The following is a 16,669-nucleotide window of genomic DNA, read 5'->3' as shown; positions in this document are numbered from 1 at the left end:
TCTCTCAAAGTGAGCAGTGGAAGGACAGAAGTGAAGAGGCTGTGCTCAAGGGGCGAGACAAACACAAGATGGTCTAGGCAAGCCATTGCATAAGAAGCAATCAAATGAGAGCAACAATAAAGCTAACCAATGGTGAGCAGTGGACATGCTTTAAGCTGACATTAGGTCTTTTGCAACCAACTAACTTGTGCTGGCGGGTAGGATTGAACTAAAAAGGAGGCACATTGTTGTGGCGGGTGTTGGACTGCCACTTGCCTTAAAATACCCTTTTCCCCCATTTCTGGCCACATAAGCAGCATATCACAAATTTTGACAGGTGGTTGTCCGACAGATTGCAACAAAAGAGGATGGGACAGCACCACATTTGGAAATGTAGCACGAGCTGTTCTCTGCTTGTGCTGCTTGTGTTTTTACTGAATGAAAATTCGTATACGGCATTAAACACATTTTTGTGATTACAACGCTGATTTTCTACCGCCGGTCTGCATGTACAATACATTTCAATGATAGGGTAATTTTAATGTACTTATGTATGATTTGTGGGGTAATCAGAAGGCAGGGATTATTAATGGCTCCTCTCTGTAGTTCTGTGAAATTGAGAGTTTTCCCTTTATGTGCCCACTCACACTTAACCCACACTCCAAACTTACATGGCTTTCCATGCTTTGAATGGCTGTACACTGCTAACCCGACACACCCCTTTCTGATCCATAACCCTAATGTGACAAATAAGAACAAGCATTTACAATGCAATGGTCTCGGCATTCTTAAAGTTAGAGCTATTGGCATTGCTCATGACATTCTTTTTATTTATGTTTTTGTTTTTAAAACATAAATAAATGGCATTGTCATTTACAATGCCAATAGCAGGGCAGGCGAGCAAGCACAACCAACAAGGGTGCGGGGCAGGAGAGCAAGCACAAACAACGAGGGGGCAGGGACAGGAGAGCAAGCACAAGCAACGAGGGGGCAGGAGCAGGAGAGCAAGCACAAGCAACGAGGGGGCAGCGGCAGGAGAACAAGCACAAGCAACGAGGGGGCGGGGGCAGGAGAGCAAGCACAAGCAACGAGGGGGCAGGGGCAGGAGAGCAAGCACAAGCAACGAGGGGGCGGGGGCAGGAGAGCAAGCACAAGCAGCGAGGGTGCGGAGGCAGGAGAGCAAGCACAACCAACGATGGGGCGGGGGCAGGAGAGCAAGCACAAGCAACGAGGGGGTGGGGGCAGGAAAGCAAGCAAAAGCAACGAGGGGCTGAGGGCAGGAGAGCAAGCACAAGCAACGAGGGGGCAGGAGAGCAAGCACAAGCAACCAGGGGGCAGGAGAGCAAGCACAAGCAACAAGGGGGCAGGAGAGCAAGCACAGGCAACGAGGGGGCAGGGGCAGGAGAGCAATCACAAGCAACCAGGGGGCAGGGGCAGGAGAGCAAGCACAAGCAACCAGGGGCAGGGGCAGGAGCGCAAGCACAAGCAACCAGGGGGCAGGGGCAGGAGAGCAAGCACAAGCAACCAAGGGGCAGGGGCAGGAGAGCAAGCACAAGCAACCAGGGGACAACGAACGAGGAGGCAGGGGAAGGAGAGCAAGCACAACGAACGAGGGGGCAGGGGCAGGAGAGCAAGCACAACAAACTAGAGGGCATGGGCAGGAGAGCAAGCACAACGAACGAGGGGGCAGGGGCAGTAGAGCAAGCACAACGAACGATGGGACAACGAACGAGGGGGCAGGGGCAGAGAGCAAGCACAACGAATGAGCGGACAACAAACGAGTAGGCAGTGGCAGGAGAGCAAGCACAACGAACGAGGGGACAACAAACGAGGGGGCAGGGGCAGGAGAGCAAGCACAACGAACGAGGGGGCAGGGGAACAAGCACAGCGAGGGGGTAGGGGGGCAAGCACAGCAAAGAGGGGCCGGAAAGCAAGCACAACGAGGGGGCACACGCACAACGAGGGGACAGACACACAATGAGGGGACAGTGGCAAGAACACGAGCACAATCAGGGAAGAGAGGCAAGAAAAGCGAGCACTCACCGGAGGTCTCGGCAGCTTCTCGGCTACTTCCAGCGGCGGTCGAGCAGAAATGGCGTCAGAAAAGCACAGACATTTTCGCATTCGGGGCGTGGTTTTTGCTGTTGAGTGTCGGATGACGTCACGGAGATAAAAACTGCAAAAAACACGCCCCCGAATCTGACAAAGACGGGGCTTGAACCGAGTGACGCCCCTCTCCTCCAATGGCTGGCCTCCGTTTAGGAAGCCAGCCAATGGAGAAGAGGGGCGGGTTCAAGCCCCACTCTAGAAAACTTTAAATTTGCAGTTATAAAAACAAATAGACGGTTCATAAATGGGCTAGAAGAACATATAATTGGGCAAACTTGATGGCTTGGGTATGCTTTATATGCTGTCATATTGACAGTTTCTACAGTTGTAAATGCCAAATTCAAATTTGGTTAGTACAAAATACATGCAACTACATACAATAACATACAAACCCCCAACTTCATCCTGATTTATGCAATTGCAATAAAATTAGTTCTTAATTAACATATCTATCAGATTCCATCAATAAGGCATCTCATATTTTATACAGTCACACTTCCTCTCCATACACAATCTACTTCCCATGATTGTCCTAAGGCAAATTGCTTACTACTCTTCACTGACATGAAGGGTGGACTGAAAATTGTTAGTTGCTGAAGTATACAAAAAAGTGATGGATGGAATGACTGAATTATTCTCAGCCACTAGCAACTACTTGGGCAGCATGCCAGTCCATTGTTATTTTGCAAACCATGAAACCTCAATGTGTACACAGCCATATGCAAATCCGTTTCGACCCTGCTCCAATAAAAACAGTCCAGCACAAACTGCTAGGCCAGGTCCTTCATGAGCCGGAACACAAGTAACCCAACAGCTAAATTGTTAGTTGCTAGGCACCATCTGAGTGAGATGGACTTTCATTCCATAGACTAATGAGTTTTGACAATGTTGTTCTTGGTTTGCTTTCATTGCCTAAATTTGGCTTGCACACCAGGTATGACAAGAGTTCTGACTGGAAGTATACTGTCCTGTTGGCATAGATCTAGGAAACGCTTAACAACAATAACATTCCATTTAAAAATTCCTTGTATCAGCTGTCACACTGGAACATCTAAATTAGGTAAAGTACATGTTGTAGCAATATATCATCAAGTTTTTGTTTCTACTAAGAGGCTAACATTCTTCATGAGTTAACATTGCCAGTTTATGGACCGTATTGGGAACAGCATCTGTAACAAAGCTTTTGCAATCTGTAATAGCTTTTGCTTCAGGTCAGTCCGTATGCAGTGTAATGGAGTGCCCAGAGATTCTGTTGTATTTCAAAGTCCCCTATTTATTCAACTAAGCCCTACCCACTACCTCCAAGGATCAGGCTGGATATAGACATGTGTCATTAGAATAAGGGCTTCAATAAAGGCAGATGCAGAGCAGTTAGCTAAGGTTTGACAAAAATCCACCCAATTCAGAATTTTACTGGCATGCAGAAAAGAAATATTTTTCACTTGCATTCCATAACACCGGAATGTTCCTGACTGCCACAGGCACCGATGTTTGCCTGTCACACTTCAAGCCTGTCATGGTCAATCACAAACGCCTGAATAAATGAGGTTAATTCTGATTTGTGGAATGGTAGCTAATCAGCTGTAGTAACTCCCCCTGAAGAAAATCTACCTTCGGCCACTCCCCTATCAGTCAGATAATGTAGACCCTCCTTGTGTTGTCAAAGTCCTATCTCTCTCTGTCTCTAACACGAAAAGCAGCTGGGCATGAGCTGGAAAGGGGCATTCCACAGAGGTCCTGGTCTTGTGACATGACTCCACCCACCACTTGAGAGTCCACGGTTTCAGATACCAAATATGAGTACTACTCATCTTGACAAATATCCTTCTTATATGTCTAAGGTATTTCTAGAAAATAAAGCAAGTGATTGGCTGCTGTAAAACTGCATGTGTGCACTCACTAGGGTGACCACTTTCTTCCTTCTCATTACAAAGTTCCTCTTCTAGACTTTTGCAAAATAAACAAATGGATTCTAGGTACTACGATTTTCCTTTCATTCGCCTGAATGTAATAAAATAACACAACCTGAAAACAATGATTTCTAGGTGAAAAGTTCAGGACTGGAACCGGTGTCTGAAATGACCTGGAGTAAGGTAGTCATGCCAGCATTCACTGTGACATGCGGGCTCATTTCAAGCAGCGTTTGGGTGTGGTGTTGGAGAATGGGAAACTGCAGAGCTGGCTTGTCTAACACCTTTCCTTCTCTCTTTCTAGGTAAAAGTGACCCCTTCTGTGTGGTGGAGTTGAATAACGACCGGCTCCTCACGCACACAGTGTACAAGAATCTCAACCCGGAGTGGAACAAAGTCTTCACATTGTGAGTGTCACCTGCAGCTAGGGCTGGCCCCAGACGAGCTATCATCAACTGGCATCCTAGACAAACTATGCAAACAGAACACCCGATTTTTGTATTTTAATTGTTTTTTACGTTTAATTTTTTATCTTATTTTTTTTTTGTTTCTGTTTTAGCGCAATGTGAGGAACTTGAGTGGCAACTGGAAAAAAACATTTGAAAAGCATTTCATTGAGGAGGAAAATGCTAGGTAGCACATCTTTCCATTTTGAGTGGATTAGGAACGAAGTAGTCGTTTATTATTGCTACGACGTTTGCCCGTGCCTTCTTGAAAAATTTGCTATGTCTTGATGGGAAGTGTAGGTGAATGATGGCATGTTGGTGTAGGATCGCTGTCTACGTGTCCCGAATGTCTCCTAGCAGCAGGCGTATTCGAAGTGTGCGCGTGTTCATTTAGGCATCAGTTCTCACCTCTCAGAAGACCATATGGTATACAGAACTTATGGCTCCAACTGGTGTCTGGTAAATGACGTATACTATGCAAGGAAGGTGGAGTGCGGGATAAGCGAGACGAATTTCAGCTCATGTGCTATTCCAGGACACACCACTGAAATTTCAGAAAGCTAAGTGGAAATAATAGGCCTATCTACTGTGTTTTCTTTTTCCTACGATTTCCTCTTTTAGAAATAATTTATTTATTAGTGTCCTAATAATAGCTCACTACAAATCAGACTTAGTAACACCTTTCTGTTTTTATGTAGATCTTCCTGTCACAGTATGTAAATGTAAATGTAAATGTAAATGTAAATGTAAATGTATTGGCATTTATATAGCGCACTACTTACCCGTAGGGTCCCAAGGCGCTTCGACCGCTGCGAAACCCTTCCTGGCTTCCCTGAGAGATGGTCCCTTAATGGGTATCTCCAGGGTGAGACCAGGCATCCCCGGCGGTCTGGTGGGGCCGTTAGTGAAGATGAGGCAAGCTAATGCCCAGAGTTGCCGAGTGTGATCACTGATCAGAGTGGGCACCGAGGCGAGAGAATTATCGAGTCCGCTGACCCTGGTCCAGAAACCTGCCGCGCCGGGAATCGAACCCTGGTCCCGGGCCGTCCTCTGCTCTCGGGTCTGCCGCCTCTAACCAGTGAGCCACACTACTTGAACCATCCTAGCACTGTAACAAAGGGACTATTAAAATAATTCAAAAGTGGTTAATAAATTTGCCTTCGCAGCCTAAATGTCTGCAAGCCTTGCTGTTACTAATTCTCTAAATATACATACACAGAGCAGGTTTGGGCTATATCAAGAGGGGTGTTTCTTTTCCATAGCATGCTACGGAGTGTTTAATACATCATTCCACCTTATGTGAAATGCTTACATTGTAATGCATGAGGGAGTATTTTACGTCGCAAATATACTCTGAATTATCCTACATTAAATTCTCTTAAGTGCTTTGGACTCAGAGAGTAATTGTTATTTCTATTAGGTTTTTTTCATTGCAGCAGTAATTTTTGTTTGTTTTATCAGGACACAAATGCAAGCCTGACCCATTGGATTTGTCAGTATCAGTGGCGGCTCCTCCGCAATGGCAGAGGAGCGTCGCCTCACTGCATGGCTCAGAGCCAGCAGATGTAAAATAAAATGATGTGTTTGCATTGTTTCATTTTTCATTTGCCGACTCTTAGCCAGCGCTGTAGGGAAGGGCAAGGCCTATGCATGGGAGGGGCCAGGAGGAGTGCTTTGTGCACTCTACTCCTTAAGTGCTCATCTATGTTTGGCCGCCGTCTCAGGCCTATCAAAACATACATGCGCACTTAGGTTATCTCCATCCCAGCTGCTATGAGCAGCCAGGCTGGAAGAACCCCTCAGACTCCATGACCTGAGAAGGAAGTTTTTCTAGCCCGCTCAGGCCAATCCCCGCGCTGTTTTGCAGCACGGGTATCGGATGGGAATCTGTCCCAGGGGCTGCTGGGACTAGGCAGTAAGAGGAGAGGTGGCGCGCTGGGGGCTAAAGGTAAGTTAAAAAAAATATTTTAAATGTAGCATTTCTCCCCCACTCCGCCCTCTGCTTGCCCCTTCCTGCGACCCATCAACCGGCCCCACCACCCTTTGTTTATGTCAGACGCCACTGGTCAGTATACACCGGAAAGCCATCCAACAATCATCGGAGGCTTTCCGCCCAACATCATAGGTTTACGTCCAACTGCTCTATTATGATACTGGCGGTCGGAGGGAAAACCACTGGGGAATTACGCTCTGCTTACGATGGGCTATTGGAGCCATCGGGGCGGCCGGTGGAATTGTAATCTCAAAATGGCAGCAGAGCCAGCGTTGGCTCTGCCGCTGGGATTCCAATTTTGCTTTCCGCCTGCCCTTTAATGGCAGTTCGCCCTCCACAAAAAGAAAGGCAGAAAGTGACTTTGAGGGGCCCAAGCTGAGCCTCCTGGCCCTCTGCTATGGGGCCTGGGGCCACTTCTGTTGCCCCCTAAACATCCCTGCGCCATGGGGCAGGGTGGTTGCATCCTAATACTGTGGATGGAACCGCCGACTAATAATCGGGCAGATTCAATTTCGCTATGGTGTCCGTTGGACGCTCGTCCGTCCGATATCGTAATAGGGCCCTATAAGTTTTATAATCTATGACTTTTAGGGAGCACTCAGAGTTCTCCAGCCATAGGAGTTACACAGTCTTGAAGAAGCCTTCTCCCCATGAACATGCGTGTATAAAAGATAGGTGCCCTTGCCCTCAGGGGTGGTCATTCTTACCAGTTCCCATGCTTCCTGTTATGTTCTGTTATTGAGCAACAGGTTTAATGCAGCCCCATCAGGAAGGTGAAGTGAGGTCATTATGCCTGATGTCATGTGATTTTTCAGTACTCCATTCTCATGCATTAACATTTATTGCTAGATTGTATTTACTAATGAGGAGTCATCTAAAATGGTCAATGAACGTAGTTCGTGCTTGTGACGTTGGTGTCTCAGTCCAAGCAAAAATATCTGACGTGACAGGTTTTAATGCTGTTATTTCGCTTAAACCAGTTGGCTTGCAAAAGGTTAGCATTCCCCTCCCAAATGCAAGCCAGGAAGGCAGATGAAGGTGGCAATGTATGCAGAAAGCACTGATGCTCTTTTGAAGTAGAGGTGTGCTCATTGCCAGCAGTGCATGGGTAAACACATATGAGGTAAGTGTTATTGTTATGGGTACATCTGTAGCATTTGAGTAGAGTAACATTCGTCAAAAACTTTTAGGCGTGAAAGGCTACATTACTGCATGAGTTGGATGGCCGCCCCCAAGGATTTACTTTTTTTGTGGCAACATTTTAATTTTTGAAGCGTTCTTAGGCAGTAATTTAGTCACAATTTCATAAAATTTAAAGAACACTTTAGCGCGGTAAACACAATAAAACATATCTGCAGGCTGTTGCTGATGCAGTTTGCCCAGTGTCCCTCCAGCTTCTACCAGATTCCGGGTATCTTTTTTTAATAGCAATATTGGAAATTGCAAAAGCAGGAGACAGTGCACTTGTAAGTGAATTCTATGTACAGCTGCACTCTATAGCCTGCATAATTTTTATTCGTGAATTTATAAATACTCCAAGTTCAGCTCATGCTCGTTACTAACCTTACTAAAGTGGATCCTTCACTTAGACAACAACTTCTAAGCTAATTCATCTCTAATAGGTAACTTAGATGGGGAAGACTAACTCAGAAGCCTCCTAAATATAACTAAGTCACCACTGGACTGAAGCCACCGTAGGTGGGGGTGAGGTGTAATGTAAGGTCTGTGAGGAGGAACAGTAGTATGCGTAGTAATAACAATTACCAGTGATTAATGCCTCATTCGGATCCTCTCCCTCATTGCATTCCTTATTAGTGAGAAATACTGAAACAGAATGACTTTTATTCAGATTGAAACAAAGCACAGGCAGATATGCTACCTTTATTTTCATAGGAAGACACAGGTATTACTTGGACACCAACGTCAGTACACAAATCCCAAAGCGTGAATACCTTTTGTTTTTCAACCTTTATCGAGCCAACTCCTTAGTGGGATGATTTTGAATAAGTATTGATAAAGGGACCGCTGCCAGGTAGTACATCAAGGTAAGAGTGGGTCAAATGTAATGTCTTAAAAGAGTAGAATCATTTATAACCTTACCAGATGCCCATAAGGTGATAGGAAGGTTAATTGAGTGTTGGAAGGCACGGGACCTCTCAATGTATGTTCAATTCAACAGCTACAAGCATATGCTACAAGCTTTTCTTCTTAAGACTCCATGGTCTCGATTAAGGAGCTCATTGTATTTCCGGTAGGATATTTCCTGGTTCCTTGGGAATTGTAAGGTTCTGAGGAAGGCTGCAGTCCTGGTATATTTTAACAAGAAGCTTTGCCTGTTGAAAACAGTTAAAATCTCAAGATGAAATACTGAGTATGAGGGGAAAGGGTGTAACCTCACGGCTAGAGCATCGACCTCGAAGCAGGGGACGGGGTTTGATTCCTGGCAACAATGCTCAACATCCTGTGATTCTGGGCAAATCACGTAATCTCTCCGTGCCTTACAAAAATGTATGTGTCCATCTGTAATGAAACTGGCGCTCATGTGAAGCGCTCTGATACCTGATATTTTAGAGTCTAGTTCACGCTATATAAAACTCCCCAAAAACAAATGTAACTTGAGGAATGACCCAAGGCATCTGGATCTCAGTAATTGTTCATTTTTTAGCAGACTCTAAAGGTACCACTTGTAATATCTAATAACTCAACGTCTTATGTATTTTACTCCTGGTGTTGCTAACTCCACTGGGTGGAGTTAGCAAGGAAGAACCCAGGCCACTTGCAATGCATCGCATTGCAGATAAAGGTCTCCTTGAGTAATCATTGACCAAATGGGGTGTACTACTTATCCAGGAACTTTATCTGTTTGATATTTGGTGCATGTGCACTCAGTACAGTACAGTAGTCCTACCCAAACAACATTTTACAAGATCATACCTCCCTTCACTATCCTCAGCTTCCCTATTGACACTAAACTGTACCCTGGGTCGTCCCCATATGATCACACTCCTAGCATAGGATGCGTTACTTGTTGCAGATAACTGGCCTGCCAGCATTTCCTCAACCTCATCCCCACCACTCGTATGTTTCGTTTATTTAGATTTATAGGGCGCCTGGTTACACCAGCTGGTGTGTCCCCGCGCTGTTGATTACCACTGATAATTGTCAGAAAAATGATTGGTATTCAGTTCATAGGTAGTCATGTATCTATTGTGAAAACAGCCATGTTTTCAGCTTCTTACTTAAGATCTTCTCTAAAGGTTCCTTCCGGAGGGACATGGGTATTTAATTCAAGCTCTTAGCTGCCAGATCTTCTCTAAAGGTTCCTTCCGTAGGGACATGGGTATTTAATTCCAGCTCTTAGCTGCCAGATAGCTAAATGATCTTCCGCCCATACCAGCTCTTTTTATCCTAGGGACTTTTACCAGATGTGTTTCGGTAGATCTTAACTGACGTTCTGGTTCGTATACAGAGAGTAGGTTATGCAAATAGGTAGGGCCTTTCCCTTGCAAGATACAATGGCTAAAACATAGTGCCCTAAATATGATACGTTTTTGAACAGTTAACCAGTGTAGTGTCTTTAGTGCGTTTTCCGAGGGTGCCCTTCTTGGCAGGTTCAGGGTGAGATGTGCGGCTGCATTCTGGATGGAATGCAACTTCTGCAATCTTCTTTTTCTTGCTCCCAGCCACAGCACATTCCCATAATCCAGTCTTGCTGCGACCAGAGCATAGATCAGGGTTTTTCTTGATGATATAGGAAGAATGTCTAGGATTTATTTTCCTGAGGATTTCTAAGATTATGAAACACTTTCCTCTTGTTCTATTGATCTGAGCATCAAAAGATAGTTTTGAATCCATCCATATTCCCAGGTTTTTTACCTCTGACTTTCGGGTTGGGACTGGGCCAAGCATAGTCGGTCACCATGCCGGCGACCATAATGATGGAGCATTTCCTACTATCATCACCTCAGTCTTATTGCCATTTAGACTTAAGCAATTGTCTGATGAGATTAGTTTACTGAAAAAAGTGCTATTTTGACCACTCCTTCTTTTCAGGTAAGCATGCATTTTAAATCACTTAGCGACTGAACTCATATTCCTTATGTTCCAGCTAAGGCACTTGAAAATATTGGGGTGATTTATGGCAGGCAGTTAAATTCCATTTCAGGCAAGACCTGTACGCCTACCTCCCATTAATCCACCATCAGCCAAGGATACTGCGGTTACCTTCCCTTCTATGATGTGGCATAACTACTTACATGATAGACTGATGGACCCATTCAAATCAAACCACATCCACTACCCTCCCCCAAAAAGGCCTTCAATCAACTGCTATCCAGTGGCAAAACCATACTGCAAGTCTACTTTCTCTGTACTGAATCTTGGTGAACGAGTTGTCAGAGGGTGCTTCATAAGTCAGCTATTGCTCCTCCCTTCTTCCCCCAATTACTGGATGTAGCTGTGGTCATCAGTGTTTCATCCAAATTACATATTGAAAAATTGCTTTGGTCCCTTCTGGGTTATGATCAATGTTCTATGCTTACTTAAACATCTTAGATCAGATCAGATAATCTGCCAATTATGTGGTTACTTTTGGCTCGTTGACCTATTCTTCAGACTCTGTGCAGGTATCACGCAGACTGAAGTTCCGACCCATTCTCACTTCTTAGGTATCACCCACCCAAGAAGACTCCCACCCCAAGCACAGCCCCATCTTGACCAACCTGTAGCTGTTGCTGGGCACGTTTTAGGGTATTTCGGTGGAGTGGTCCTCTGTTCTGCCTTCTCTGTTGCCTTGGTGTGGTTGCAAACCATCCATCTGGGGGTATTAAATTACTCTACTCAGTCCAGATATGTCTTCATTTCTTCAAAAAAGATTGCTTTGTCCTTCAAAAGCACCTTAAGCTTCAAAAGCAACAGTATCATGTATTTCATTCCAGTGTCTCTTGCTTTTCTTTTCACGTTCGTGACAGATTAATTTTACTCCTATTCTGCCAAAGTGTAATCTGGGAAAATCATAATTTTACTGTTCTCTATGATGAAGTGGCCAAAAGTCTGTGCTTTCTGCAGGAACATATCTCGATCACAATAGTTCACAAGACCGGATACCACCAGGTGGGTACGCGATCATAGAAGAGGATTTCCTGCTGGCACACTTTGCACTTTTTCAACTACAAAGTAATTTAAGAGTCTCTGGGATTGCTACAATTTTAGAGCACCAATCATCCACATACGCCACCTTCTCAGCACCTTTGCGTCTCTCTGGCAAACTCACCACTCTCAAGTTCTTACTGCTCAACTGGTCCCACATGTCCTCATTCTGCATTTGAGGAATCGCAAGCTCTCAAGAAAGTCTCTGACCTGAGTCTGCATTTACTTTGCAGGGGGCTGCAGTTGGCTCATAGTGACCTCGATGTTTTTGACTGTCAGCCAGTTTCTTCAGATCATCTCTGAGAAGGATCACTTTGATGGATACTGGGTCTATTTTATGTATCAGATCCACCCTCACAGATGGGATTGCTTCCAGGATCCTGTCCAACTTGTCCGCAGTGTGATTCTCACTGTTGTCCATTTGTTCTTAGGTGGGGACTGCCGTATCCAGCGTGAAAGACTTCATTTTATCTGTTTTTACCTTTGAGTGGGTTCTTCTGGTGAGGTTTGAGGCACAGCATAGGCAGACTTCAGAATTCCCCTGCCAGCCTTCAATTCTTGAGGGAGGTCTCTGTATTCCTCAGCACTGCCCATATCACTTTTCAACAATCCCCTCCATATCAGTGTGCAGTTAGTGACCATTTGTTCCTCGTCAACTGTGAACATTGTCTGCAATGCTCCTGCTGTGGCCCATCAGCTGTCGGGCAGACATCTGGTAGTGCAGCTACTGTTAATGGTACCACCACAAATGAACAGTTGTTAGGTGTGCTGCACCAGACCCAGTCTGTGGCCAGCCAGGCTCTGAAGGACTCATTGTGCCCTCATGGTTGCGGCCAATGCTCTCTGGTCTCTCTCTAAGAGGATCTGTCTGCCCATTGCCACAATCAGACCATTGAGTCATTTTTCCTTTGCCTCTACCTCACCCAACCATAGCAGCAGGCCAATGTGGAGACATCCCCTCACTATGCTGTCTGACGCACAACTCCAGCAGAAGACTGCACCTCCGCTTCACCATACCCGCTCCCATGGCAGGCCTCACCTGCTACTCGCTAGTATGGGTGGGTCAGGCTAACATTTCAGAAGTATTTCACATCGAAGTTCACGTTTCAGAAGTGGGATTCATGGCATCAGTAAGGGATAGGTCATAGACGAAGACCGTAGAGGAAATGTCCTGATCCCTTCAGAACATGCACTGTAACAAGGTTACACAGTGACTACATCAGATTGAAGAATGTGACAGCTTGCATCTGTGATTGGTGTACATGTTTAACAAAGGTCTTATTTGGCTGAGTCACTTTTAAAGTAACTTGGCATCAGAACATAAAGTTAATTTGAGGTTTTATATGGAGTCGCTACGTGAAATTTTTGCCCAGCAGGAATTTAAAAAATAAGCTGTCTCTGTTGCCCCCCGATTTGGGTCTGAAATCCTGTGAATAGATTTTCATGGGAAAGTTATTTTGTAATTCACCATTTAACCGCTTCCATGCTGAGGACGTAATGGTTACGTTCTCGGCTGCAGTTCTGCTGTGCCAAGGACGTAACCATTATGTCCTTGGCACAGCTGTAAGAAATTCCTCTGCTGTAAACAGCTCGTGAGCTGGAGAAGCGCTCGCCCAGCTGCCTGAGGCATTTTTTTTCAGTGAAGTGACGATCAGCGGGCATGGCGTGCCTACGTCATTACACTGAAAGCGAATGTGAAATGTGCCCATTGGCTCATTGCACTCAAAGGGAAAGTGAAATGAGCCAATCTGCTCATTTCACTTTCACTGCACATGTGCTCCTGGGGCTATCTCAGCCCCTGCGCATGTAGGGAAACAAGAGTGGTTTCATTGGAAAGGGGAGAATCTTCCCTAGTGGATCCCTGCTTTGGGATCGCAACAGGAGGGCGATCCCCAAGCAGGGATCCAGCACTAGACACCAGGGAAGGGGGAGTGGCCCCTTTGGCAAGGCTCTTTGCTCCCCCATATTGATTTCGGTATATTCAGTCTTTCGGCCCCCCTTGGGGGGGCAGATGGGGGAGTACCCCCCATTCTGCCCCGGGGGGTCAGAAAGCACACTAGACACAAGGGATGTTTTCTTTTTAGTACTTCGGGGTGAGAGCTGCCCTAAATGAGCACTATAATGCCCCCACCCCTCCCAAAAAATTGCTGCAGTCTTTCTGCCCTCCCTGGGGTGCAGATGGTGGTAATAACCCCCAATCTGACCCCCTCCCCAGGGGGCAGAAAGCCCACTAGGCACCGGGGATGATTGTTTTTTTATTGATAAAAGAGGTGTGGGGACTGCCCACAATGGGCATGCCAATGCCCTGCCCCCAACTCAAAAGGAACAGTCTTTCTGCTAGGAATATTTAATTTTTAATAAAAGAGGGGGTGGGGCCTCTCAAAATAGGCAATGCCCCCTCCCCCCCAAATCACCACTGTCTTTCTGCCTCTGGGTGGGGCCGAAAGCCCACTAGACACCAGAGATATGTGTATGGGCATGTCGGGGAGTGGCTCCGTAGGCAAGGATTGCTCCCCTTTTTTTGTGAACACATTTTGGCTGCTTCTGGGGCAGATTAGCAATATTATTAGGCACATCTTCTCCTGGGGGAAGGCAGAAAACCACTAGACATTATCGAAAGTTTGTGTGTGTGTTTGAAGTGGAGTTCGGCTGACGGTCTGTGTTTACTGGCGTTTGGCTGGCTGTATATGAACCTGCATTTTGTTGGCAGTGTGTGTGGACTTGTGCTTAACTGGCAGTGTGTGTGGACTAGCGCTGGCTGGCTGGCAGTGTGCGTGGACTATCGCTTGGGTAGTGGTCTGCGTGGATGGCACATGTCTTGTGTTGTGCGTGGACCGTTACTTCGCAGGTGATGTGCATGGACTGTCGCTTGGTTGATGATGTATTGGGATGGTGCTTGGCTGGTGGTGTGCGTAGATGGTGCTTTGCTGGTGGTGTGCTTGGATGGTGCTTGGCTGGCATTGTGGCTTGCGTGGATCCGCCAGCATTTTATTACCCAGAATCCCCTGCAAGCCTCAAATTGAGATAACAATTCACACTTTCCTCACATTTCTGTGTGGAAAATTTGTCGGATCATTGCACTGGCACAATTTCCCACCAACCAGTGTTCCCCTCATTCTCCTGAAAAAAATGCTACCTCACTTGTGTGGGTGCCCAAAGCAGAGAATCTAAAAACGTATAAAATGAAAAACTGAGGGGGAACAAACTTTTGGCAAAAGGGCAGTTTTTTTTCATACGCTTCTAGGCTTACACTGCTTGGGAGCCCACACAAGTGAGGTATACGTTTTATTGAGAGACTGGGGGGGAACCATGGACAGTGGGAAATTTGTGCCGGCGCAGTGATCCCACAACCTTCCCACACAGAAATGTGAGCAAAATGTGGATTGTTAGCTAAATTTGAGGTTTGCAGGGGATTCTGAGTAAGAAAACATTGGGAGATCCACACAAGCCACACAACCCTGGACTCCTCTGGGAGTCTAGTTTTCAGGAATATCTGGGTTTGGTAGGTTTCTCTAGATGGCTGCCGATCCCCGGAGAAAAGACTCAGGTGCTCCAGACATTTGGGGGAGTCCAGGGAGGTATTGTGTGGATCCCCCAACATTTTCTTACCCAGAATCACCTGCAAACCTCAAAATTAGCTAAATAAATCACATTTCCTCACGTTTGTATGTGGAAAAGTTGTGGGATTAATGGGGCAACACCCAGCATTCCCTCAGGTCTCCCGATAACAATGGTACCTCACTTGTGTGGGTGGGCCAAGTACCAGTGACATGGAAGGCCCAAAACATAATGTGGAAACATCAGAATTATCTATCACACAACGATCTAGTTTTGCAAGAGGGCACATGTGTTTTTAGTCCTGGGCTAGGCGGTCATGAAAGGAAACCTACCAAACCAGACATTTCTGAAAAAAGACACCCGAGGGAGTTCAGGGAGATATGGTTTTCCTGGATCCTCCAACTTTTTATTACACAGAATCACCTGAAAACCTCAAATTGTCCTCACGTTTCTGTGTGGGAAAGTTGTGGGATCAATGTGGCGACACCAATTTCCTATCACCCAGTGTTCACCCAGGTCTCCTGAATAAAAGAGTACAGTGAAGACATCAGAATTATCTATCACAAAACAATCTGGTTTTGCAAGGGGGGCACCTGTTTTTTTGGTCCCAGGCTAGGCGGTCATCTAGGGAAACCTACCAAACCCAGACATTTCTGAAAACTAGACAGCCTTGGGAGTTCAGGGAGGTGTGGCTTGTGTGGATCCCCCAACATTTTCTTACCCAGAATCCCTTGCAAACCTCAAACTTAGCTAAACACTATCAACTTTTCCTCACATTTCTGTCTGAGATCACAGCGCCAGCAAAAATTTCCTAACACCCAATGTTCCCCCCAGTCTCCCGAGTAAAATTATATTTCACTTGTTTGGGTGGGCCAAGGGCCTGCAACTGGGCAAAGCCAAAAACATAAAGCTTGAGGTGATGGCACAGCGAGCTCCAAGTGCTATATTTTTTATATATGTTTTTAGGAAATTCTACATAGCACACCCAAACATGTGAGGGATCATTTTTATCAGGAGACCAAGGGGAATGCCCAGTGGTAGGAAATTTGTGCTCATGTGGTGATTCCAGACAAAATATAAGGAAAATGTGATTCTTTTTCTTTAGCTAAATTTGAGGATTGTAGGGAATTCTGGGTAGGAAAACATCGGGGGCTCAATGCAAGTCACATCTCCCTGGACTCCCCCGGGTGTCTAGTTTTGAGAAATGTCTGGGTTTGGTAGCTTTCCCTAGCTGGCTGCCTAGCCCGGGACCAAAAACAAAGATGCCCCCTTTGCAAAACCAGGTTGTTTTGTGATACATAATTTTGATCTCTCAGCAATATATTTTGGGCCCTTGCCTGTTGCGAGTACTTAGCCCACTCATACAAGTGTTGTACCATTTTTATCCGGAGACCTGGGGCAATGGTGGGTGGTAGGAAATATTTGTGTCGGCCTGGTGATCCCACAAATTTCCCCTACAGAAATGTGTGGAAAATGTGTTTTTTTAAAAGCTAAATTTGAGGTTTGCAAGGGATTCTGGGTAAGAT

At 45.8% G+C, this 16,669-nt stretch overlaps 1 protein-coding gene across 1 annotated transcript in view; it reads left to right on the top strand.

Moving 5' to 3' along the window:
- Positions 1-16,669, top strand: part of MCTP1 (multiple C2 and transmembrane domain containing 1) — a 1,759,297-nt gene that overhangs the window by 1,150,006 nt on the left and 592,622 nt on the right. The window contains exon 11 of the mRNA XM_086960921.1: positions 4,303-4,405. Within this exon, the coding sequence (XP_086817047.1) occupies positions 4,303-4,405 (103 nt within the window). The remainder of the gene's footprint in view (positions 1-4,302; positions 4,406-16,669) is intronic.

The sequence above is a fragment of the Lissotriton vulgaris genome, chromosome 3_1, assembly GCF_964263255.1.
Source record: "Lissotriton vulgaris chromosome 3_1, aLisVul1.2, whole genome shotgun sequence".
In the NCBI taxonomy this organism is placed as follows: Eukaryota; Metazoa; Chordata; class Amphibia; order Caudata; family Salamandridae; genus Lissotriton; species Lissotriton vulgaris.
Note: the sequence above shows the minus strand (reverse complement) of the source record. Positions and strands in the feature narration are given on the sequence as shown.